This window comes from Chrysochloris asiatica, unplaced genomic scaffold, assembly GCF_000296735.1.
Source record: "Chrysochloris asiatica unplaced genomic scaffold, ChrAsi1.0 scaffold00187, whole genome shotgun sequence".
Lineage (NCBI taxonomy): Eukaryota > Metazoa > Chordata > Mammalia > Afrosoricida > Chrysochloridae > Chrysochloris > Chrysochloris asiatica.
Window position 1 is genome coordinate 549,698 of NW_006408705.1, and position 27,455 is coordinate 577,152.

General features: G+C 38.2%; 1 protein-coding gene and 1 pseudogene across 2 annotated transcripts; one reads left to right on the forward strand and one right to left on the reverse strand.

The window, feature by feature from the left end:
- On the reverse strand, positions 1–23,646 carry ZNF330 (zinc finger protein 330). 2 transcript variants are annotated; one of them, XM_006872212.1, is made up of 9 exons: positions 23,522–23,646; positions 20,689–20,708; positions 20,520–20,590; positions 16,962–17,041; positions 13,723–13,849; positions 13,195–13,299; positions 8,464–8,510; positions 5,995–6,112; positions 1–786 (listed from the first exon to the last, which is right to left on the reverse strand). In XM_006872212.1, the coding sequence occupies exons 1-9, from the start codon at positions 23,639–23,641 to the stop codon at positions 512–514; spliced, it is 963 nt and encodes a 320-aa protein (XP_006872274.1). In that variant the 5' UTR covers positions 23,642–23,646; the 3' UTR covers positions 1–511. The 2 variants fall into 2 exon arrangements, with proteins under 2 accessions (XP_006872274.1, XP_006872275.1); XM_006872213.1 differs by lacking the exon at positions 20,520–20,590 and having other exon boundaries at positions 406–786.
- LOC102842040 lies at positions 6,938–7,884 on the forward strand (annotated as a pseudogene).
- Positions 23,647–27,455: the final 3,809 nt, after the last annotated feature.

Genomic DNA, 27,455 nt, shown 5'->3' on the forward strand with positions numbered 1-27,455 from the left:
TCATGACTACTTAAAGACAACAAGAACATTTAATGAAACTTTAGAATATACAATATAAGACTTCTATCTGTAGACATAAAAGGAAAAATACAGTAATTTTTTTTACCCATTACATTTTACAAAATCACAAAGAGTAAACTGATAAAGCAATATTTAAAAAATAAAAACAGCAATTTAATTTCAAATATATTATTATCCTATTCCTTTATCCTGTAGATGGATTTAACTGGCAAAAAAAAACCCTAATAGATTCAAATCTATAATAATCTAATTCATGATGCTTCTATTACTTGAATCAATAAAAACCATATACTTGAAACTCATTTTTTATGATATAAGCCGGATTTTTTTGGAAATTTTTAAAAATGCTTTGCCTCCTCTCCTTGCCCCCTTCAGCATATCTTTTGCACAAGGCTAAGTGACAGTACTTTGGAACACCCACACATGATTCATCAGCACACACACAGCCCTACTCCTCTAACACTAGCCAGCCAATGGGCAAACAGCTCACCTAGCTCTCTTGTTCCTCATAGTGAGCATAGCCACTGGCATAGGTCCTTCCTAAATTCAGATTAGTAAATAAATCGGATGACTCAGTATCTGAATCCTTTTCGCCTTCATCTTCTTCCTCCTCATCATCCTCTGCTTCATATTCATCCTCATCTTCATCCTGGTAGCTGGTGTCCCCATATTTGCCCGATGAAAGGGTCTTCCAATAGGCATCATACCCAGACGCTTCCTCAGCCTCTTCACCTCCAGTCTGTCTGCCAAATTTCAGGGAGCGTGCTACAAAAGACAGAAAGGGTATTTTCTGCATTTCGGTTCTCTGCATTCGCATTTCCCTTTAAGATATATCAAATTACATGCACTTCACTGATTCTTACTCCAAAATGACAGCAACAGACCATATTTTGCTAAATTTCGTTTAATATTTAATTAAGGATACTTTAGAAACATTCAGCTTGATCATTTTAGTCTACGCACATATCATAACAAATAATAAAGATTACAGTGTCATTTCATTAAATCTAGAAAATGCTGAAAAAATTAAAATAGCACTCTCCAACAGTAAGTTAAATAAGGCATGTTAAAAAATAAATTGTCTTTTGTTTGGTACATTAAAATTTACTTTTTAATTCATATATACCACAAACACAGTTGATTTCATATGTCATTATGTTTTTATAGACAGATAATTTAATTAAGATGCTCTGGAAAACAAAATCTTTCATTCCTTGCGCCAGTACATCAAACTAATTATAAAACGGTATCTTTGACAAAACACAGTATTGTCAGAACCATTTAGAATTCTGGTCCTACTCTGATATTCTTTGTTTAGAGTCAAATTTCTCTGTAACAAATTGTGTGTGCTACAATACTATAAGCGTATTTGTAACAGTCTTATTTCTTCATAAAGAAAAATTCTAACAATTTCCTACAGCGATGATTTTACATGTTATTGCTGTTATTAAGTACCATCGAGTCAGTCCTGACTCACAGTGACCCTCTATTGGGTTTCTGAGGAGCAGATGATAAGTTTGAACCTCCAACCTTCTGGTTAGCAGTCCGGTGCTTAACCTACAGCGCCATACCATGATTGTAATTCTCATCAAATAATACACAGTTTAAAATACCACCAGAAGAACAAATAAGATGGCGGAGAGGGTGGAAGTGAAGTGAGGAGCTCAATCAGCAACAACACAGACTATCGGACCAAGCAGGCTCAGTGAATGGTGCCAGAACTGTGAACTTCATATTAAGGAATATTTAGATGGTTGGAAGGCTTACAGCTAGGGGAATCTGCAGCAGAAGCAAGAAATCCAGTGCTTTCTAATTCAAAATTCTCAGATGCTCCCATAACCAACATCTTGGGAGAGACCAAGCAGGGGAAGATCAAAGCAACCACAGACACCTTACAGAACCGTGGATATACATGTGTGGACATTCTTTTTTTTTGAGTATCTGTTCATTGGTCTCTCACTATCTGCAAACCTCCATTCTGGTGACTAGAGGGGGTGCCTAAGCGAGTGGATACCCCACCACCACCCCCGGAGGGTTCTACTACAAATGCACACAAATCTCCTCGTAATTTAAAGAGACAGTTTCCACTTAAAACCAAATGGCAGTGCAAAATGGCCACAGTTGGCCCTAAACTGTTTATCATCAGGAAAAAGACCTGAACCAGGGATTGTGGATGGACAGGCAGACTAAAAAGGAAATAGGCCAAAAATTAAGCCCTGAGTTATGTCACAATGACCAGCAGTGGCATCTTGAATTTTCTCAGGAAGAAGAGTGAAAAGGGAAGCCCATCTACTGATCACATCTACCCAAAGGTAATCAGAAAGCAAAAAAAAAAAAAAATCAATATACACACCCATCTAAGTATTAAGGCCACAGATAATTCCTGAATATGCCCAAATAACAGAAACAGATGACCATATCAACATATGTCCAGAAACAAGATAAAGTGACTGAGGCAAATGGCTAGAAGTAGACCTACATAATGAAATGAAAGATGGACAGGCTTTGGAAATGCCTGACAAGGAATTCAGAAAAATGATTATAAAATGTATCAAAACACTATACAATGGAGTTGAGAAAAATAAGGAAGAAGTCAGGAAAGCGCTACAGGAACAATCAGAGAAGATAGATACAGCACTGGAAACAATTCAAAGCCTACATAAAGAGGTCCAAATGATTAATAATAGAATATCAGAAATGGACAATACACTAAAAGGGCAAATGAGTAGAACTGAAGAGTTAGAAGCCAAAATTAGTGAGCTAGAAGATAAATCTCTCAACACTGCTAAGATAGAAGAGCAAGCACAAAAATGGGTAACAAAATAGGAAACAGGCCTAAAATTTATGTTGGACAACACAAAGGGGAATAACTTAAGAATTATCAGCATTCTGGAACAGGAAGAATCATACAAGTCCACAGAGGAAATAGCTGAAGAACTGCTGGAAGAAAATTTCTCCAGTATCCTGAAAAGTGAAAAGATAAGAATTCAAGCTCAACGAACCCCTGGAGGGATAGACCCTAAAAGAAAATCACCAAGACACATAATAATCAAGCTCTCCAAAATCAAAGATAAAGACAGTACCCTGAAAGCAGCTACAGAAAAGAGAAGTGTAATACACAAAGGCAAGCAAATCAGATTAAGCTTGGATCACTCAACAGAAACCATGCAGGCAAGAAGGCAATGGGGAGACATATATAAAATCCTAAAAGAAAAAAAACAGCCAACCAAGAATGCTCTACCCAGCAAAGCTGTCAATTAAATACAATGGTATAATCAAAACATTCCAGGATAAACAGAATCTAAGGGATTTTTCCAAAGCCAACCCTGATATGAAAAACATCCTAAAGGAAGTTCTGTGGACTGAGAACCAACAAGAATAGACAACAACCAGAGAATGACGCACGTGGCAGCATAACCCTGAACTCAATTGACAAATGGAAGAGCCAACAGAATAAAATTATAAGAACAGAGGATCTGGGAGGTCAGTTTATGATCAAAACAATTACAATGTGAAAGAAGGTAGACACAGAGGAACAGATATCTAAGTGATCAGATAGGTTACAGGATAAAATAGACTGTCTTAAATTGAGGGAAGAGTTAATAGAATATAAGGTAACCAGAACAGTGGGGTTGGGGTGGGGGGTTTAGTTCATGTGTTGTGGAGGGCAATACAAGAAGGGGCAGGAGGTGGAAGAACAAGATAGATAGGGGAACACTAAGAAAGGGTGCATGGCCTAAGTGGGACAGAGGTAAATAGTGATGCATGCTCAAACTTGGAACAACAGGGCTCTGGGACACAGGGATTTAGGCATAGTTTGAAGGGAAATAATACTAAAATGCTTGACTGTCTTATGAATATTGGTTTCCCATTCCTACTATTGTAAAATAGACACTTTACAGAGTGTAGGACCTTAGGTAGAATACTGAGTCCCATCCAGAACCATATGAGGTGGGACATTCCCACTAGTAAGGACAAGCAGACCAGCCTGGAACAGCTCCAGAAACAGAAGACACATCTTCAAAGAAGGATCATCAGGAAAAGCCCAAAACAAAAATGGCAGTATGATTGGCTACTACAAGAGTAAGCAAACTGTTCATCAGGAAGCCATCAAGGCAAGCAATCAAGTTCCTTCAATTCAAAGGGAACACATGAACAGGCATGTAAGCTTGCTGTCAACTACATTGGTTAGCTGATGAGTGGAAGATGGGTAAAGGCAGTAATGAAGAAATGGGCTGAGTTCAACCACAGTCCATTGACTCCCGTTAACCTGGAGACGAGAGAGAGAAGAGGAAGGGCTGGTTAGTCCAAAGGATGGTGAGTGGGAGCACTTGAGCCCATGGACAAGGACATAGCCACAGAGGGCTAGAGCTGAGAGTGAAGTATCCAGCTGATGTGAAGTGGCAGGAAATGCACAAGAACACCGAAACTTGCAGATAGTACGCATTTGACCTAGCCTCAATGGCTTGATAATCAGAACTTGACTAGAGGATATTAAAAAAAAAAAAAATGTAAATAAAGGAAACAAGGGTAAATTGCTACAATTTGATGAACCTGACCTATACTCATGGAGGCTGTTGTTGTTAAGTGCCATCTAGTTGATGCCAACCCACAGCGAAACTGTATAGGATTTCCAAGGAGCAGCTGGTGAACTTGAACCATTGACCTTGCAGTTCAAACGAATTTGTAGTCTGATGCATTAGCCCACAGCGCCACACCAGGGCTCCTCTAAATACCAAGAGAGGGAAGAGGTCTTCACATCAAGTCAATGCTAGCCCCACCCTGTACACAGGGTAGATAGGGAAGGGCAACTTAGACATTGGCTACCTAAAATGAGGGGACAATAAAGGCACAAAGTGACTAGCTTACAAGGTTTCAAGAGGGAGGATAGTTTAAAAAAGTGGGGGACGGGGGGTGCGGAGATAGAAAGAGTCCCCACTGAATAGTTTTCATCTCGTCTAGATGGGTCTGTTGAAAGAGATGGGGATAAAATTCTTATGATTCAATAGTGAATAACTGTCATCATGACTAACTGTGACTGTCACAATTGTAAAATTATAAGTTTTGTAACAAAAACAGGGGAGTGGTTAATCTTACAGTCCAGAAACAAGAACCCTAAGACCATCAAGGGAGAAGAGCACAAGCAGAATGTGGGACCTTATTCAGAGAAGCAGCAACACCAGAGACAGAGGAAGAGATGTGGGACATGGAGAGAGGGAGCAGCTGAGGACTCTAGATTTATGGGAATAGAGGGACTAAGAACTGGTGGCCAGGAGGCAGACTTGCAGAATGTGCCATTTAGAGGTGTAAATTATTATATATGCCTGAGGGCTGGGTTTCCCCACCCCCATAAAAAAGCTAAAGTGAATAAAGACAAACACTGGTAATGATGGTACATGGAGGGGATTATAATCATTGCAATGAAACAAGGTATATGTTTTGATGGTCTGTCCTATAAACTTTCACTCTATCCACAATAAAAAAAAAAAAAAAAAAAAGAGTATCATTACAATGAATTCCAACTTTTAAGTGCTTAAGTTTACCAACAATTTAGTATTAAAGATTTAGCTACCTAGTTATTTAACATGGAAGCATCAGCTAAAACAGAAAAACACTTTTTTTTGGTCTTAAATTTTAGTATTCACATATGAGGAAGTTTCAAAACAGTTCTTTAATTCCATTTCCATAAACTTCATGAAGGCCCCTCATATTTCTTAAGTCAAATTGAAAAATAATACCCACATATTTTCCAAAACTGTAGGGTAAGCACTAGGTTAACCACAATGTTGTATTACATAGTAATACAGGGTCACTATGAGTCAGAATCAACTCGACGGCACTTAACAACATTACATTTGCTCAAGAAAACATACTTATCTTTCCAAACAGGAGGAGAAGAGAAGTAGGAAGATAGCAAACAATATCTAAGCATAAAGCCAAAATCACAGCACTGGTTTTTAAGAAGACACCTACTTGACATGCTGAGATCTTTAGTCTCCTGAGTTTCATGTCCACATTTAGGGCAGGGAGGCTGTTTTCCTTTTTCTTGCTTAAACACCTTGCTCCTTGTATGCTCATCACAGAAACAAGCCTGCACAGAAGTAAAAATGTTAAAAATAAATAAATAAAATAATATTTTTAAAGACATTATTTCAAGAACATTAAAAAACATAATTCTGTCAGGGTAGAGAGATTAGGAGTTTTGTTGGAACTAACTTCTGATTCCAGGCTTCCAATTTCAATTTAAGGGAAATGGTCTTTTCTGAGCCTATGACCTAAGAAAAGGTAGAGACTTACTGTACACACAGGGTACAGACCCCTGGTCTGGGAATAATGGCTTTCTGGTTAATGGAGTCAGACATGAGCAAGGTGAGTGCTAATCCTAATCCTTTGCGAATGATGTCTTATAAAGAAGGGGCCCAGATAAACCCCCCACACACATACTCCCAAGGGGAACATATCATGTGAAGAGCTGTCTACAAGGAACACTCCTGCCACTACCAACATGGAGAAACACTTCCCCTAGTGCCAGGCCAATGCTGTTTTGGATCTATAGTCTCCAAAACTGTGGGATGATAAATTTCTGTTCTTCAAAGGCATAACCATATAACCATGAGGGGTGGGGGGGTGGGGCCATTTTGGTTTTGTGGTTTTCTGGCAGCATCAGGTAATTAAGACAAGGTGTGACCTACAGACACATTTATTCTTTCACAAATATTTGAGTGTTAATGAGGTCCTTGATGATATAATGGTGAGCAGGCGATCTACCCTCACAGAGTAGAGATTCTAACTAAAGACAGACACAAAAGGAAAGGCAATTTCAAGATACTATGCTTTAAAAGGGAAAGGGGAGGTTCTAAACCAGACATAGGATTCAGAAAAGGCTTCTTTAGAGACAGGAAATCTTAACTGAGATATGAACGAGAATGGGGCTGCAGCAAGGTAAGGAAAGATAGAAGCGTAGTCTAGGCAAATGAAACAACATATACGAGTAGGCTTCAAAAAGTTTGTGGAAAACTGGAATGAAAAGATAATGGAACTTTTCCACAGATTATTTTGAAGCCCTCTTGAACAAACTTGAAGACTTAAGAACATGGGCATTTTAACAAAATGAAAGGCATTTGATAAAACTGAAGCAGAGACCACTGCTGCTCCCGCCCCTTCCCTTCTCGGCTGCGCCATGGGCACCAGCGACGAGAGTATGACTATCTCTTCAAAGTTGTACTTATTGGAGATTCTGGTGTCGGAAAGAGTAATCTCCTGTCTCGATTCACTCGAAATAAGTTTAATCTGGAAAGCAAGAGCACCATTGGAGTAGAGTTTGCAACAAGAAGCATCCAAGTTGATGGAAAAACAATAAAGGCACAGATATGGGACACAGCAGGGCAAGAGCGGTACTGAGCTATAACATCAGCATAATATCGTGGAACTGTAGGTGCCTTATTGGTTTATGACCTTGCTAAACATCTCACATATGAAAATGTAGAGCGATGGCTGAAAGAACAGAGAGATCATGCTGATAGTAATACTATTATCATGCTTGTGGGCAATAAGAGTGATTTACGCCATCTCAGGGCAGTCCCTACAGATGAAGCAAGAGCTTTTGCAGAAAAGAGTGGTTTGTCATTCATTGAGACATCTACCCTAGACTCTACAAATGTAGAAGCTGCTTTTCAAACAATCCTGACAGAGATATATCGCATTGTATCTCAGAAGCTAATGTCAGACAGATGTGAAAACGACATGTCTCCAAGCAACAATGTGGTTCCTATTCATGTTCCACCAACCACTGAAAACAAGCCAAAGGTGCAGTGCTGGCAGAACATAAGGAGTTTCTCTTCTCCCCTAGAAGGCTGTGTATAGTCCATTTCCCAGGTCTGAGATTTAAATATATCTGTAATCCTTGTGGTCACTTTTGTTTTATTACTTCCTCATACTTATGAATTTTTCCACGTCTGAAGTCTTTGATTTTAGCTTTATAAAATTATCTACTTGTCAAAAAAAAACAAAAAACTGAAGCAGAGATAAGAGACTGAGTTAAGAACAGAAGATGCAGAGAATGTTTCTGAGGGGGACTGACTTGGCTGGGTCTATCTACAATCTTTGGAAAGTAGAAATGAAAGAGGCAAGGTTTATAGAAACAGAGCACAGAAATCTGCACTTTACCCAAACTCTTCTAAGCAGGTACATTTTGACATTAATTTAAATCGACTCCCATTATTTTTATCAGAGCATTCTCCATACATGTCATGTGTAAAAAATGCTGTTCAGCAGATGTGTGCTAATACTGAGTCATGTAGGTGTACACAACTGTATTTCCATAATCTCTAAAATAAAAGAATTAAAGTAGCAAACTGTAAAGCTTCCTTGTAACCTTCATTACAGTTACAAATAATCCAAGGACTAACAGAAATACAGATTAAAAAGCAAAACTCAAGTTACCTTACAACGGAGACAGGAATGCTGGCCAAGTCGATTGCATGAAATACCTATGGGAGAAAGTATATAATATATCCACATTCACACTTGGAATGAAAACACTATTTTCCATAGATTTATACTGGACATAGTATCTCAGACTAAATGAAGCTTTTTCTGCTTTATAATACAACCTAGAGGATCCATAAAAATGAAATCCCCAGCCAGAAAAATGGAATGCCCAGCCACAAGAAAACATCAACAACTGCACCAACCAATATTTCTTAATATCACGTCTAATTATTCTCAAATTTCCTCAGATCTAGGAAATGGTAACGTAACATTATTTTTAGAAACATGAAATGGCAAAATTTGCCTTTTTTCCCATGACGTTAGCAGAAGCCCTTCCCCTATTGATATAACGGTTGAAAATTTAAAACTAAATTATCCCCATTATACATTCTCTCCTACTGTCACTTTCTGCATGAGCTCTGATAAATGGTAGTGGTTATGAGCCATGGAGTTGGTTCTGACTTGAAGTGACCCTGCACAGGGTTTCTGAGGCTGTAAATCTATGGGAGCAGAAAGCCTCATCATTCTCCCACAGAAATGCTAGTAGTTTCGAACTGCTGACCTTGAGGTTAGGAGCTCGACTAGTAACTACTAGAGCTCCTTGATAAAAGGTAGATGGTATGATTATGAATAGAATTTTCAAGTGGGCAAAAAAATGTATGAATCAGCACTGAGCTGTAAACCAAAGCAGGTAGCTCAAAACCCACCAGCTGCTTCTTGGAAACCCTATGTTGTTATTAAGTGGCTGAGTCGGTGCTGACTCATAGCGACACTGTATAAGGTTTCTGAGGAGCAGTTGGTGAGCATGAACCACTGACCTTGCAATCCAGCACATTAACCCACAGTGCTAACCAGGACTCCTCAGAAACCCGATACAGGATCACTATGAGTCGGAGTCAACTTGACAGCACTTAACATTTTTACTTAGAGAGCCACCTTAATACTGGTCATTTCACATATGCATGCTAAAGCTGGACAGTGAATAAGGAAGACTGTAGAAGAATTGATGCTTTTAAGTTCTGGTGTTGGAGGAGAATATTCAGTGTCATAGGCTGCCAAAAGAATCAACAGATCTGTGTTGGAAGAAGTGTAGCCAGAGTGCTCCTTGGAGGTCAAGATGGCCAAACTTCGTCTCTCATACTTCATACATATTGTCAGGAGGGACCAATCTCTGGAGAAAGGTATCATGTTTGGTAAGGTGGAGGGTCAGAGAAAAAGAGGAAGACCCCCAGAGAGATGGATTGGGAAAGTGGCAGTATCAACATGCTAAAGTGTGGCAACAACTGTGACGTTGGCCCAGGACCGGGCTGTGTTTTTTTCTATTGTGCACAGGGTCACTATGAATCAGTACCAACTCGATGGCACCTAACAACAACAATTAATGATGTGGCACTGTGGGTTAATGCGCAAGACGGCAAAGTCAGTTTGAACTGCAAGGTCTTTTGTTTAAGCTCACCAGCTGCTCCTGGGAAACCCTATACAGGGTCGCTATGGGTGGGAACTGACTCGATGGCACTTAACAACAACAACAATTAATGATGAGCATGGATAAACACTGGACTTCAAACCCAATGTTGTTGATTCTAAGCCCACCAGATATTCCACGGTAGAAAGATGGGGCTTCCTGCTCCCACAAATTTAGAAACATGAAACTCCGAGTCTGGAGTCTGAATGGACTTGAAGGCACTTAACAATAATAACAGAATTGATGAATACTAGATGTAAATGCAAATGCATTAGTGAAGTATATGCAAAAATATGGACTGAATAAAGTAACAAAAGTTAACTACTACAATTACTCGCATATATCTTTAAGGCCCAGTTTTTTGCTATCTCAATGTCAAAATCTTCAATTAGACTTTTGTAGAAAATGTATTTCTTCCAGATTGTGAAATCAGTAAGATTCTCCTAGCAGGAATTTTTATATTGTGTTTTTTGTTGTTGTTGTTTTTAAATATATTTTTATATCTTCAGGGTATTTCTTTAAAAAGCAGGTTGGGAGGCATTAGAACCTGCTGACAACAGCTATTTTAAATTAGAAGTCCTGAGGTCATTTTTATCATTTAACATGACAAAAGCAGAGTTCTAAGACAGTGTTGATGTTTTTTCTTAGAATAGCCTTCTCAGTGATTATACATATAAATTTATGTTTATTGATTTCTAAATCTCTCAACCCATAGTTGCTAAGGTCAATTCCATAAATTACAAAATGTATTGTTGATATTGTTAAGTACTGTTGAATTGGTCCTGACTCATAGTGACCCAGTATAGTGTTTACAAGGAGTGGTTGGTGGGTTTGAACCGCCAACCTTGAGGTCAGCAGTCCAGTACTTATCCTGCAGTGCCACATGAGTATTCCATATAAATAATTAGGGGGCGAAAACACTGTAACTGTGGGACTGTGTATATTATTAAGGCAGTAGCGTAGTGGTTACGAATCGGGCTACGAACTTTAAGGTCAGCAGTTCGAAACTACCAGTTGTTCCGCGGGAGAAAGATGAGGTGTTCTGCTCCCGTAAAGATTTACAGTCTCAGAAACCCTGTACAGGGTCGCTATGAGTCGGAATCGACTCCACGGCACATAACAACAACAACAACAACATTTCCAAGAAAACATTTCAGGCATCCAATAACAACTGGTAAAAGAAAAATATCCAGGAAACAATAAAGTAAAAAAATAAAAATAAAAAAATAGGTGTGCAGAAAGGACATATTACAGCAAGGACCCTGTGAATCTGCAACAAAAATGACTTTAACAATGACACAGTGGCACTTTAAGACGAATTTAAGAGTCATCTTAAAATGCTGTCGATAATTCAGTTTTCATGTTTTTCTTGTGCTTTTTCACTGAATCACTGAAAGACCTTAATGAAATCACAGCCTTATCACTCAGTTTATCTTTCAGGTCAAATGCTATAAAACATGCTATAATGATACCTCATTTTTGTATAACTCATGTTCTACAGAATTCTATGAAATGCTATGTAGTTTGTGATTCTTATGTAATATTTGCAAATTTCTATATAAGTATTGCAAGAAATAGTTATACTTACTTAGCAGACTCCTGACTTACTCAACTTTTAACTTACAGATGAGTATAAAGATTAGCACTTCATACAAGAATAAGAACCAAATAAAATAAAGTAACTATCTGGAAAATTTATCTTTTGCCTGTAGATGCTTTTGTTAAGTACCTTTGAGTCAGTTCTGACTTATAGTGGCCCTATACAGGGTTTCCAAAAAGTGGCTGGTGAGTTTGAACCGCTGACATTGCAATTCAAACAACCTTTGGTCCAGTGCTTATCCTACAGTGCCACACCAGAATTCCTGCAATGGTATTCACTATTTTTAATAGGGGTCCTCCTGGTGTGGTGCTGTAAGATCAGCACAGGACTGCAAACCACAGACCGGCAGTTCAAACCCAGCAGCTGTTCCTCAGGAACCTTATTCAGGGTCACTACTATGAGTCAGAACTGACTCGATGGCACTTAAAATCAAACTAACAAAAATGCTAGAAGAGGCCCTGGTAGTGCAGTGACCGAGAGCACAGACCACTACCAACCCACTATCTGTTGGCTACTTTGAAAATACTCCCAATGCTCCCCATAAAGACTGACAGAGTAGTTCTACTCTGTCCTATAGAGTTGCTAGGAGTAAGAATCAACTTGGGGTTTGGTTGGTTTTGAGTTCAGTATCTCACAACTGAGGCTTACTATGTATTACCATTTAAATTAACTCTATAGAGAAGAAATTAGCATCTTCTTAGACATAAGGAAACTGACGGTTAGAAAAAGTCAGTAATTTGTCCAATTCAACAAAATAACTGGAGTACTGCTATAGGTTAATTAATAAACTTTTATCCCCAAAGTTGGCAGCTTAAAAGCACCAGTTGCTCTTTGGAAGCCCTATACAGGTTCATTAAGAGTCAAAATAGACTCTAAGACATTTGACAACAACAAAACCTACTAAGAATTCAAGCAATGTTTGACTCTAAACCCTGATCTTCTGACAATAAATACAGTAGAAATAAAATATTATTTATTTATAAAGATGATAACTCTGGCTCACTCAGTAGCACTGGTTCTCAACTGGGAGATACGTAAGAATGATTTATAGAGGTTAAACAACAGCCAGGACTACTAACCACAAGGTTGGTGGTTCAAACCCACTAGCCACTCCTTGGAAACCCTATAAAAGAGCATTATAAGTGGGAACCAATTCAATGGCACTCAACAACCACCACCTACCATGGACTTAAACAAAGAATCTCTAGGGGTGAGGACTGGGCACCTGTATTTTTTTCTTTAATTTCCACAGGAGTTTCTGATGCACATTTTAAGACTCATGTAAACCAACTAGAGGAAATCAACTATGGGTAATATCACTCACTGAGGGCATTTGAAAATGAGTATGTGATGGGGAAGGGAAAGAGGAAGTGAAGTAAAAAGATATTCAGCACTCAGGACCAGAAATGTTTGTTGTAAGTCCTGCCAACACCTGTTCAGTCTCATAAAAGGAAGAAAAGACCCAACTAAAATGACACTGGCACCCCGGTTGAGAACCAAGAGACGACTGACTGTTTGAATTTTTTCTGGAGAGAGGACAGACAAAGAAGTAATTACATTTCCAAAAGAAGCTGTATGAAAAACTAGGTACCGTTACCAAGAAGTAATAAAAACTTACATTTAAATGTTTCTGCTTCTAAAACCTGGCAGCTGGCTTGATGTTCAAACTGATCATCTTCACAGAGAAAGTTATGGCAAAAAGAACAACTGAATATTCTGCCACCTATTGGAGTCAAAAAGAAAGCACTAAAGTAGATATGATAAACTTTTATTTTTATAAAACGCATACCTGTAAAACTGCTTGGAAAATTATGAGAAGTTCAGAGTTGCACCAAAATGACACCGAAGTAAAAGCTACAGTAAAAACTGTCAAAGTATATGAAATTGAAAAAAAAGTTAATTCCCACCATCTCCTGGCTCCCACAAAACTTCCTTCCCTACCTGCTACCATACTAACAATGATTATTATCAGTATAAATCTATGTTCCAAATAAACTGACAGCCAAAAAGGGATACCAGATATTAGGATTAACAGTAAGCAACATCCTGAAAAAAATGCTTAGCAAAAGCATTTGTAAAGTTGAAAAGTCAGTCATCATTTGTAACAAAGCAGACTGGTTGAGTTATTTGCTTGTAACTCACTCACCATGGTCCCATACACCTCGTTCACACTCCACACACTCGGCATCAGTAAGAGGACAGGCACAGGCATGTGTACTGAGACACTTCCTTCCATGGCAAACCCAAGCTTCACAAAAGTCACATATTGCACCCTGGAAGTAAAGAACAGAAAATTAATCTCTGGCCTGCTGAAATCATCATTCACCAGCACTGAAATGGGAACCATAAGCTCCACAGGAACAGGATGAGGCTTTCCTCTTCCGCAAAAACAAACAAACAAAAAAACCTGTATGAGTTGGAACAAACTCAATGGCACTTAACAACAACCATCAGAACAGGAGCCCTGGTAGCAGGTCAGCAGTTCAAATCTATCAGCTGCTCCTCAGGAGAAAGATAAGGCCTCAGAAACCCTGCACAGGATGATCACCATGAGACGGAACAGACTCGATGGCCAACAACAATTAACAAATCATCAGAATGTTACACAATTAGCAATTTGTCTGCCCTCGGTGATGATTAAGTAGTGTCAATAAAGATTTTATTTTTCACTTTAAATCAAAGTTCTCTGAAAAAGAAACTACCTCACACTACCCACAATACACAAACGTTAGCTATACACCAAAATAAAGTTAAAGAAAAAGGATAAACTTACCCAAGTATTAATCATTAAAGTAAGTCAAGGACCTGGAATTTCCCACAAAATGAATTCTGACTCAAATCAACTTTGAAGCCCAGTTTAAACACTCATGTTTACGGCACTTCCTATAGTTCCATGAGCCCCATAAACTCGATGATAGTTTTTACAATTTTTTCAAACATCAACATTTCTGACAAGAAAAATTCTTGTCAGTGTAATTTATAAAATAACCAACATTTATAAACAAACATCAACATTTCTGACAAGAAAAATTCTTGTCGGTGTAATTTATCAAATAACCATATAGCTCTTCTAGAATAATAGAGAAAAATTACTACATTTCTGCAAGCTTTTTTGTCCTTCCTTCCTTTTACAGCAATATTTGCTTTAAAATACATATAAATTACAACATTTAAAATTTTAAAACTTTCATTATTACATTTTTTTTTGTAATAAAAAAATCAAAGTAAAACATATGAACTAAACTACAGGTTATTGCTATCCAATTTTCCAAGGGGGCTTTAAAAAGTTTGTGGAAAAATTCCATTATCTTTTAGTTCCATTTTTACATGAACTTTTCGAAGCCTGCTCATATGCCAAAAACAGACAGTTAAAACATAACTTCTCAAAACACAATGGCAACTATATAGTATTAAGAGCTAGAAAGGAATAGATAACTCTTTTCTTTACAAATGGGGAATCTGAGGCTCTAGACTAGTTCTGAAATTTAAATCCATATCTTCTGAATGAATCTCAAGTCAGTATTCCACTCAAAATTCTGTAACAAAAGACTCAAACAGCAAAAAGGAAGGATTTTTTTGACTTGTAAGAATGGAGTATTAGTGCAAATGTCAAACTCTCAATTTTCTCTCTTTTGAATTGATCAGGTCCCAGTAAAGAAGATAGCACACAACATGGGTAATCAAGGAGAGTTTAAAAGAAACTTTACAAAGGAGAGGATGGGGTTTAGGAAAAATATCAAAAGATGATGCAGTTACCATTCCTAGGACTGAAGGTGGAAGGGGAGGGAAGGGAGCAGTCACCACAGCCCTCAGGGTAGCTGTAAGGAGGAAGCCCTCAGGAAAACCATGACTTTTAGAACCGTGACTTTTAGACTTTTGATGGTGCTTATGAGTCGGTTCCGACTCATAGCAACGCTGTACAGGGTTTCCAAGGCTGTAAATCTTTATGGGAGCAGAATGCCTCATCTTTCTCCCAAGGAACAGCTGGTAGTTTTGAACTGCTGACTGCAGTCCAAAACACCCAGATCTGAGTCTCCTCCCATCCTTTGGTGTCCTGCAGTTGCCTTCCATTGGCCAAACCCAAAGCAGAGGCCACAGATCCAGTCTGTAAGTCTGACTTCCATGCCAAGTTGAGTTGAGAAGAATGAAAAGGAAGGAAATGGGAGGGAGACAAATAGAAAATACCCAGACCACTTTTCTAGAATTTACAGCTAGTAATGTATGTTTCCACTGTGTTTTCTCCATGTATGAACACATCATTCAAATGATACAACTCAGTGAATTCAAAAATAAAACAGAAAACACACATGCATATATTTTAGACATTCACTACTATAAAGATGTACAGCCTTGGAAACCCTATACAGGGTCACTATGAGTTGGCCTTAACAACAAGCTACCCCAAGGAAAAACGCAAGAGTTTTAAAATAAAGACAGTATCAACATTCCCCTATTTAAAATAAACATAGAGGAACTCAAAAGATTATGAATACTTCTTCTGGCTCCTTGCCTCTATGTTATGCGCATATGAAATATATCACATAAAGTTTTACTTCATTATAGAAAACTATATATTCTTAGAGTTACTATAAATAAAATATTCACCTTGATATACATGTGGTATTAATTTACTAATATGTTACAATTTGGAAATGAAGCATGTCATACAACATGTAACAAAACCTATGAAATCATATTTTCCAATGAAAGAACAAAATGCATCACACATAACCAACTGTTTTTATTATCTAAAACATGGAGAGTTTCCTTACAAAATCCTATATGTAATGAAGAGATTACATATAACTCTGTTTAAGTAAAGAGTTCTTGGTAAATGTCAAACTTTTAAAAAAAAATAAACCTATTAATACTACAGTTCTTTCAGAACTATGGTGTGCATATTAAAAAGGCTTGGGCTTTGGTTGAGCAGAGCTTTCAGTATGGTTGGTTGATTATGTGCCATGGAGTCGGTTTCGACTCATAGCAACCCTGCACAGGGTTTACAAGGCTGTTAAATCTTTATGGGAGCAGAAAGCCTCATCTTTCTCCCGCAGAACAGCGGGTAGTTTAGTTTCGAACTGCTGACCTTGAGGTTAGCAGCCCAATTCATAACCACTATGCTACCAGAGATCCTATATAGTAGAAGCCTAATAATAATGTTCTGAAGTTTAATTAACACATAGGTACTATAAACAAAACTAATATAATTACAAATAATACAGGAAAGCCATACAAAGTGTATGCCACAGATAATCCAAACAACTGCAGGCTGTTTCAAGAAAAGGGGACAGGGCTGATATTTACAAAAAAGTCACTAAACATCAAAATGACTTTTTCTTATCCTTGGAAACCTAAAAGTCTAAGAGACAGTGAAAAGAAACTTACCACCATTGCAAGGCCAGTACTGTAAACACCAGCATGCTTTATGACACAGTCTGAAGACTTCATCATACACTTTGTTTTCCCTTTTAATGAAAAAGTTTGTATTATTAGTCTTGCAAAGTAGTATAGGCAAGTAGTCACTAACTCCTCTTTTTATCTAGCCCAAGATAAATTATCATTGAAAATAACTGGAATGAAATACTAATACGATTTATACAAATAAAAGGAAAACGATATAACTGACATCTGATTACTTGAATCAGATCTTTTAAGATTATTAAATACATATATTAAAATGAATAACAAAATAAACTAATTTATATGCTAATTTGTGCATGTAAGATCTGCAGGTTATACTTTGCTACCTAAAAATCATTTATATTGGTGTTGTTAAGTAAGGTTGAGTTGATTCAAACTCTTAGGGACCCTGCATAAGGTTTCCAAGAAATGGCTGGTGGGTTTGAACAACCAACCTTACAGTTAGCAATGTAGTGCTTACTCTTTAGCATCACACCAGAACTAAAGATCATTTATACCAGTTGAAAATCTGTAAATCTTCAGATGAACTAATGTTTTTAAAAAGCCAGGCTTATAAGTAAAGAAAAAACAAACTTCTCATAATTTACAACTGAGTTTGTAAAAATTTAAAGTTATTCCTTAATTTCTTTTCATAGACTTCTTGCTGTTGTTGTTAAGTGCCATCGAGTCAATTCCGACGCATAGAGACCCTGTACAAGGTTTCCGAGGAGCAGCTGGTGAGCTTGAACTGCAATTCAAATGGCTTTGCAGTCTGGCACATTAACTCACAGCGCCACACCAGGAGATCATACTAAATGATCTGAGTATGACATGCTATTCATCAGGTTCATTTTAAAAAAATCTATGTATAGGTAAAAATTTACCAATACAGTACCCAGGTATACATTCTTAGAACAGAATTCTGAGGTAAGTGCTCAAATGAATTCCAAAAATAGGACTATACTGATAAGAGCTGAAAAACAAATTAAACCAGGAAAACTATGATTTAGCCACAAATTACCAACCCAAGGCTGTGTCAAAACTTCACTTTATCATTACTATGTGGGGATCAACAGTGACACATTAATCACTCATTGTGATTCAACTAAGTGGAACAAGAATGAAGTATAAAAGGCTCAATTTTCCACTATCTTGTCTGAGGAACAAAGTTGGTCAACAAAAAATGGGGAAAAACAGAAACCCAGAAACGAGAGTCAGCGGTCACAAAACTGTTCGGTGCCTAACATTAGGGCCAAGAATCAAGGAAAAATGTATTATTTAAATAAATAAAAAAACAACAATAGTGCCATCTAGTTAATTCTAACTCACAGTGACCTTTATAGGGTTTCTGAGACTATAAATCTTTATTAGAACAGACAGCCTCATGTTTCTCTCATGGAGTGGCTGGCAGGGTTGAACTCTGACCTTAAGGTTAGCAATCCGTTGCTTATACCGACTCGACGGCACTTAACAACAACAACATGTACTTACATGCTAAGAGTCATCAAGTGGGTTCAGACTCATAGACACCCTGTATAGGGTTCAAGGAACCACTGGTGAGTCAGTACTGCTGGGCTTGTGGTTAGCAGTGGAGTGCTTATCCTACAATACCACACTAGGACGCTAATATTTATATATTGTTATTGTGATGTGTTATACATTGCTGTTAAGCGCTGTTGAGTCAGTCGTGACCCTGTATAGGGTTTCCAAAGAGCAACAGATGAACTTGAACTGGCAACCTTGTGGTTCAAACCAACTTTACAGTCCAGTGCATTAACCCACAAAGAGCAGCTGGTGAGCTTGAACTGACAACCTTGCAGTTCAAATGGCTTTGCAGTCTGGTGCATTAACCCATGGCACCACACCAGGACTCCAGGACTTATATAGTACTATATAGTATTTGGAATCCTGGTGTGGTACTACATTATAATACTTAATCAGGTTTATTTAAGGCAGGGCTTCAAAACCATTAAAGCAACATATATAAATATATAAATACTAGTTTGTTCAGTGCCATGGAGTCAGTTCCAACTCAGTGACCCTGTCTAGGGTTTCCGAGAAGCAGCTGGTGGGTTCACAGTCAACGTTGTGGTTCACAGTCCAGTGTTGATCCTACAGCACCGCACCAGTAGTTTAATTTTACTATGAAATATAATAAGCCTATGATTCAAACCCAGGGGCACTAAAAATAATGGCATGGTCCTAACAAGAATATCTCTCTTATGCTTCTCTATGTTTTCTCATCCTCAATTTCTCACCATGCCATTCATAAAGTAAGAATGCAAAAACTAGAAGATGAGTATTCTTTTCAGTTCCGTGTTCTCTCATTAATTTTAAAAATGAAAGTTTTCTTTGAAATGTTGCTGTTGTTAAGTACCATGGAGTCGGTTCTGACTCACAGTGACCCTGATAAAATACTACAAACATCAGGGAGGGACGTAGCCATAGGCATTATTAACTTTCTGTAATGCTTTAGGATTGCTATTGTTGTTTAAGTACTGTTGAGTCAGTTCCAAATCATACCAACCCTGTATAGTGTTTCTGAGGAACAGCTGATGGGTTTGAACTGCCAACCTTATGGTTCTCAATCCAGCGCTAATCCTATAGCGCCAAAAGGTGCTTACATGAATACAGCCCAAACTGTGTTCCACCTGAAATTTCTTACACCATATATAAAGGGTATACTTATTCAAATAAAAGTGTGGGGAATCTGCTGACGTTGTGGTTCACAGTCCAGTGCTGATCCCACAGAGCCACACCAGAAGTCCCAGTGATAGTTAATCACGTTTTATTTACTGCAGGACTTCAAAACCATTAAAACCAAATACACAATACAAAACTTCCAGTTAGCGAATACAGAATGAAGCACTGGTCAAACTGATAAAATTCTACTAATATCTCAGGGATTCTGTGGAAGATTATTTAGAAAATACCAATCTTTCTTCTCTGTGAACTTCCTTTTAGCTTTAGTTTGAATGTTTAATACAGTAGTATGACAGCTGTATAGGATAAGCACAGGACTGCTAATCACAGGTTGGTGATTCGAGACCACCTGCCACTTCATTGGAGAAAGATGAGGCTTTTTGCTCCTGCAAAGATTTATAGCCTCAGAAACCCTAAAGAGGTTCGCTGAATCAGAACTGACTTGACGATAGAAAACACAAAGATCCCTGGTGGTGCTATGTGTTAGGCAATTCAAATGCACCAGATGCTCCTGGACGAATCAGTAGTGTTAGAAACCCTATGTGAGGTTGCTGTCAGTTAGAGTGACTCAATGGCAGTGGGTTTGATTTGGATTGGTTCAAGATATAATGCAGCTTTTTGGTAACCTATACCTCTATTATAAATCATTTTTCAGAATTATATCAAAGAAGCAAAACTAAGAATTGATAAGAGTTTTGGTAGATCAAATAGTATTTGATGCTATTTTATTAATGATACAGTGTAATATGAGCATTAACAACTACAGGTCAAAACTGATAAAATTCCAAATGAATATTTTATAAAAGAAAAGGCATGTGTTCTTAGTTATCATGTACTTACCACACTGTGCACAAATTGGTAACTTCTGTACAGAATTACAAAAATAGCAAAATGCTCTATTCTTCTGCCTCCTAGTTATGTAAAAACAACAAACAAAAAACACAGTCAATATAAGATTAAAAGTCAGAGGGCATATTTTATTATCACATGTAGATAGGAAAAAAATTACCTCTGACACTTGTCACATTCCTGTAAATTGCAAAGACATAACATTAATTTTTCTACTGGCTACATATTAAAACTTTACTTATATTATTAAAAAAACATACTTTTCTGTGATAAAATGCAAATGACACTCCCCAAAGCCTTCAATTCCACTCATGTGTGCAAGTATCAACAGACACATAAGTTAACATTCACATACTGGTCAGCTATTTCCTAAATATGTCTTTGAACTCTCTCTTTCCCACGCCTTTATGCTTCTGTATGCCTTCCCTTATTCTAATATATTTTCTTAAAATAGTTCTGTGCTCACACTCGACCTGTTTGAAGTTCTGGTGGTAATGATCTCACCTCCTCTGCGTGCTGCCTCTACTATACAATCAATAAACTCAACTTTATCAACACTTTGTTGTTGTTGTTAAGTTCACTGAGTTAGTTCCAACTCATAGAAATCCTGTGTAGGGTGTTTCCAAGGAGCTGCAGGTGGGTTTGACTAGCGACCATGTAGAGAGCAGTTCAGTGCTTATCCTACCGAGCCAGAACACTTGGATTTAATGCACTGAACCTATATTGTAGCACTTGCCAAAGTCTGGTTCTCATTGATGTATTTCTGTGCATCTCATTTACTGCTTTCTCTGCTCAGTATCACTCTTCTTGGAACATGGCCCATAGCCTCATCTGTGCTTGCAATTTTACCTTTCCTTCCTAACACACTTGCCCCTTGAAATTGTTAGTTCTGGAATGGATGCCTACCCAAGCCCAAGCTATCAAGAGTTCTTCCCCTCTCTGAGAGTAACAATATGCAATGGGAAACAGGCAGCTACCAGTGGCAATGAATCAAATGGAGAAAGATAATCTGAGAAAATGAAAACAGGAAAAAGATAAAAAATCAAAGAACAAAACAATTTTTGATAAAGGTAACAAGGGTAAATTACTACAATTTGATGTACTAGCTTCTCATGGAGGTAGTAACTCTAGATACCAACAGAGAGGGAAGGAGTCTTCACATCAAGTATCAATGCTATCCCCTCTGTACACACGGTAGATAGGGATGGGCAACTTACACACTGGCTACTTAAAATGAGGAGGCAATTAAGGCACGAAGTGACTGGCTTACAAGGTTTCAAGAGGGAGTTTAATTTAAGGAGTGTGCATGGGAAGAAAGAGTCCCACTGAATAGTTTTCATCTTGTCTATCTAGATGGTTCTGGTTAAAAGAGCTGGGGATAGTGTCTCATGATTCAATAATGAGTAACTGTTATCATGACTAATTGTGACTGTCACAACTGTAAAGGTAGAAATTTTGTAACAAAAATGGGGAAGCAGTTCATCTTACAGTCCAGAAACAGAGGACCCTAGGGCCATCAAGGGAGCATGAGCAGAATGCAGGACCTTATCAAGAGAAGCGGCGACACCAGAGATGGAGGCAGAGATGGGGACATGGAGAGGGAAGCAGCTGAGGACTCTGGACTCATGGGAAGAGAGGGACTAAGAGCTGACAGCCAGGAGGCAGACTTGCAGAATGTGCCCTTTGGTGGTATAAATTATTATATGTGCATGAATTTAAAAAAAAAAAAAAGACCTAAAGTGAATAGAAATATTGTTATCTGATGGTACATGGAGGGGATGATAATCATTGTAATGAAACAAGGTGTATGATTTGTTGAATGTAAAACTGAGGATCTTCCCAGTAAACTTTCATTCAATTCACAATAAAAACTTTAAAAAAAAAAAAAAATCAAGAACTGGACCTGCAAGTTGTCCTTGAGTACAAGCTATACCCTTCTCCTTCACAAATGTACAAATTATTCCATTATCCACTTAATATTTCTATTATTTTTTTCCTAAGTTGACTTGGAATGCTGTCACTTATAAACAAACAAGTCCTGAGGATAGGATCTGTCTGTCTCTTCATCTATGAATCCCCTACAGTGCCTGGTATACTACTTGGCACACAGTAGATACACAATAAACATTGGTTTAATGACATCACAGTAAATACGTCATTGGGAGCTCAGTAGCTCCATTGGATAAGCATGAACTGTGAACTACAAGGTCAGTGATTCGAGCCCATCAGTTTCATTAAAACTGACTTCATGAAATGTAACCACTATAAAGCATGCCATATTTGTTCACCAAAAACAATTAAAAATAGGGAAATCAGAAAAAAATACAGTAACAGAAATGGGGAAACGCGTGCTAATTCACAGAAAGTGAAGAAAAGAACGAAGTAACAGTAACAATGTTTGCTCTTTCACAACTTTGACAATTCAAAGAAACCCTGAAATTATCTGATGTAAGCCACTTAGCACAGAGAAAACAAGAACAAGATGCCAAAAACACGTAAAGAAATGTGGAAGAAGTTCCGAAAGACAAATGAAATGAGTTACGAATTCAAAAAGAAAATGATGGAAAGGTACCAATTATTATGAATCTTGTTCAATAGCTACGCATCACCAACAGTAGCTGAAGTAAAATGCTGGTGGTGGTGGCTATGTGCCAAGTTGGTTCCAACTCATAACGACCTGTATAGGGTATCCGAGGCTATCCATCTTTATGGAAGCATAATGCCTCATCTTTCTCCAATAGAGCAAGTGATGGGCTCAAACTATTGACCTTGCAGTTAGCAGCAAACTCATACTTTAGAAATAGTATAACAGCTAACAGAAATCACTGCTAAGTATCAATGAAAACAATGGGCAAGTTTCTAAAACAGATTTCATATTCAATAATGAAATACATGCAGTAATACTACATTTGCTAATAACATATTCAGGTGTATTTCAGATAGCTACTACACAGTTTTTCAACTATCAGCTGCTATCAAATAAAGGCCATTACCATTGAAGCATTACATGGGTGTTTAGCTAAATCTATGGTGCTTCTTGATGCTCTTAGCTGTTTTTCACGTTCCCGCCGGTTCTCAGCCTTCTTTCTCGCACCTGTCTTTTTTTTAGGCATTTTCCTGTCTTTCTACACAAAAGAAGAGAGAAGATATAAGTACTTAGTTACATTTACTGTATTGTAAATGAACTAAAAAGTAGTATCACAAGATGTTCTTATTCTTGACAAAGTTGAAACTCAGCCCTGTCACTTTGACAGTTCAGCATGCTTTAAACTTTCATGAAGCATTGTTGTTGTCGTTAGTGGCGTAAAGTTGATCCCGCCTCATAGAGACCCTATACAAGGTTTCCAGGGAACAGCTGGTGGGTCTGAACTGCCAACTTTGTGGTTCGTAGTCCAGTACTGATCCTATAGCGCCACAAAAGGAGTCCTCATGAAGCAAACTTTTATAATAACTTTCTTTCTCAATTTGAAAAAAAAAAAGGAAAAGTCAATGACTTCCTAACAAGGTACTTCCTTAGGCTACCAAATAATTCTAAATGATGTATTCATCAAAAAATACTTCTCTTAAAAGTCAAAGAAGTTATTTGGGTTTTTTTTTTTTTTTTTATTCAAATGAGAAAAAAAGTTACTGTAATATTAAGTATTCTTTAAAAATGATTCTGTGCCAAGTGAAAGAAAAATCTGTATTTGGTATACATCAGTACCCAATGAAAAATAATGGACAAGTGCATTACTCACCTAGTTTACAACATTTTTTGAACTATTCAGATGACCTGTTGGCTACCAAGATTTGAAGTATATAACAAGCCTAATTTTTCCTATACAACAATTTAATAAAGCATTTAACAGTCAAGTCAAATGACATTAGCTACAAAAACAAACCATTCTCTCTGAAAAACTAATACAAGTTGTTCTGACTCTGAAAGGTACTCTTCTTTCTATAAGCAGAGAACACAAAACATTATGCATATACAATCTGCTTCCATTACTTAGCTCAAAGAAGTATCACATTTAGAAAATTAGATTTTTAATAAATAACACATTTTTATAAGGCGTTTTCATCCAAACTAAAGATTTCAAGTTCTCTGAGGCTCCCACTACCATCTCTCTCAATGTCTGCATCCCAGCCATGCCTGGCCTACATTAAGAGCTCATGAAAAAAACCATGAATGAATGAGTCTATATGCTTGCCCTGAAACATGAAATCTCAAAATTTTTTATATTTTCTCTCTTTCGGGTGGTGCTGTGGGTCAGGCATTGAGCTGCTAAGAACAAGGTTGGCAGTTCAAACCCACCAGCTATTCTATAGGTGAAAGATGAAGCTGTCTGCTCTCACAGAGATTTGAAATCACAAAAATCATATATAGTATGGTCACTGTGAGTGTGAAACACACAATGGCAGTGGGTGGGTGGGACATATACATATACACATTGTTATTCTGTGATGACGGGTCTGGTTACTGGATCTAAATTGCCAACTCTGCGATTAGCAGTCCAGTGCTTATCCTACAGTGCCACACTGGGGACAATACATACGTGTTTGTGTTTTAAACTAGGACTCTTAAAAATCAACTGTAATAATTTCCTAAAAATACAGATTTAGACTTCTAGGCCTCATTTAAGATCTACAAATTTTAAACCTCTAAGACAGGCTCAAGCTGAACGGTGAACTGGAGCACAACTCCCCTGAAATTACAGAACATACTTGTTCAGAGAAACCAAAGTGCATTCAAGGATAAATCACAGTCCCTAGAAAGCAAGCTTGAAATTTGGATTTCTCATTCAGAATGGCACATTACATCAGAATCATGCATCAGTTTGGATCTGAAACAATACTAAGATGACTAAATTTTTCATTTTCCCACTTCCTGGGTTTCAACTCTTATGTTACATTACAATGTCCGGTCAAAAATTACGATGTAGGCGGACTGGTGGCAGCTCAAAATTAAAGAAACAGCAGGCCGAGAGAACTTGGTAAGTTGTTACTAAAATGGCAAAGTGCCTAAATGACTAGGTGCTTAAAACAACAAAATCCACAGGGTGATAAAACGGCACTGCTGCCCTGACCAAAGGAACTGGAAAAATCATCGCTAGGAGATAATTCGGATGAATTTTCAAACCCTAGACGCGTCTTCTGAATCCACTTAGAACGTTAAACCTCAATTTCTTTTCTCCCGTTTGTTCTGGAAACTTAGAGGGATTTTTCTCAGCCTCATATGGGTTTAAGTCCTTCTACAGTAATGCTCCAGTTTCCTCTGGACTTGGCCTGTGTCACCAAATAGGGAAACGGTGACAGGGTCACTAAGGCTTTAGAGGCATAGCCTAAGGTCGGGGTACCAAGCGGGGTAGAAGGGGATCCCAAGGTGAGGTTGTGGAGGCGCCACGCGGCTCGCGGAACCTGCACCCGTCACACACCCGCGAGACACCCTACCTCTCGCGCGCTCCGGGCCGACCGAGCTCACCCGCGCGGGGAGATCGGGCTCACTCTGAAGACGACGGGCGGGCAGAGAACCGTTATGAGATCGGCCCTTGACAGCAGTAAACCCACGCAGTGGTACAACACACTGGAGAAGAAACTACCAAAAACCAGAGAAGGTGAATACAGTCGGCCGCCGACACAGGAACAAAACCGGATATCCTCTTACGTCTAAGACGTTGTTACGTGGATACCTCGACACTGAATTACCCGCCCATTTTTGTTAGTACCGCCCCTAGCACGCCCACTTCTGCGGCTGGCTGGACTCCCAGTCCTGGGCAGAGTTGTAGTAATATAAAGGCAAAGAGGAGAGGAAATGGGGAGTCAAAAGAGAAAAGACTGAGAAGATCTTTTAGTTATGTTTCAGAAAAAGAAAAAACCTAAGAAAGAAAAAAAAATATAGAGAAAAGAGGAAAATGGTCTCACAAACGTGATCCTGAATCAACTAACGCTGATAATTGCCAATTGTTGCCTCTAACTCTTGTAAACCTTCCAGCTGCCTATATCTTCCTCATGTCAAATCCCAATTTTTCTTGGCTGCTGCACAAGCTGAGCCTCTGGAGCTAGCTAAAGTTCTGTACTGTCCTCATCTGCCCTCCAAAATTCCATTTCATTGTGATCGCAACCCTCCACAGTCTGAACCTCTACTATATGTTCCTCTGGAAGTTCTCTGTCAATGTATGCTTGCTTCCATTTCTGTATTACCTTTAGTAAAACTTTACGAGCTTGGAATATCAAAGAGATTGTCCGATGATTTCCTCATTCCATTGGGTCACCTCTCTTAGGAATGGGCACAAATACAGATCTCTGTCAATCAGTCGGCCAGATAGTTGTCTTCCAAATTTCTTGGCAGAGATGAGTGAGTGAGTGCCTCCTGTGCCTCCTCACTTTCTTGAAAGATTTCAATTTTTATTCCATCAATTCTTGGTGCCCTGTTCTTTGCCAATTCCTTCAACGCACCGTGGACTTCCTCCTTCGGTATCACTGGCTCTTGATCATATGCTACCTCTTGAAACAGTTGAACATGAACCACTTCCTTTTGTTAGTGACTCCGTGTATTCTTTCCATCTTCTCTTGATGCTTTCTGCATCATTCAATAATTTGCCCAGAGAATCTTTCAATAATGAAAGTTGAAGCTTGAATGTTTTCTTCAGCTCCCCCAGCTTGAGAAATGTTGAGCATGTTCTTCCTTTTTAGTTTTCTGATGCCAGATCGTTGCATATTTTGTTGTAATATTTGGCTTTATCTTCTCAAGCTAATCTTTGAAATTTTCTGTTCAGCTCTTTGACCTCATTTCTTCCATTTGCTTTAGCAACTCTACGATGGAGACCAAGTTTCAGTGTCTCTTCTGACATCCATTCTGACCTTTCCTTCTTTCTTGTCTTCTTAATGACTTTTTGCTTTCTTCATGTATGATGTTCTTGATGTCATCCCACAACTCTTCTGGTCTTC

What these genes read in the sequence shown, in the direction of transcription:
- ZNF330 (XM_006872212.1), bottom strand. Translation starts at nt 23,641, where the DNA reads ATGCCTAAAAAAAAGACAGGTGCGAGAAAGAAGGCTGAGAACCGGCGG. An exon ending in ACCAATTTGTGCACAGTGTG is followed by an intron (nt 17,042 to 20,519) that starts GTAAGTACATGA and finishes TTTCATTAAAAG; the next exon opens with GGAAAACAAAGTGTATGATG. An exon ending in ACGAGGTGTATGGGACCATG is followed by an intron (nt 13,300 to 13,722) that starts GTGAGTGAGTTA and finishes TGACTCCAATAG; the next exon opens with GTGGCAGAATATTCAGTTGT.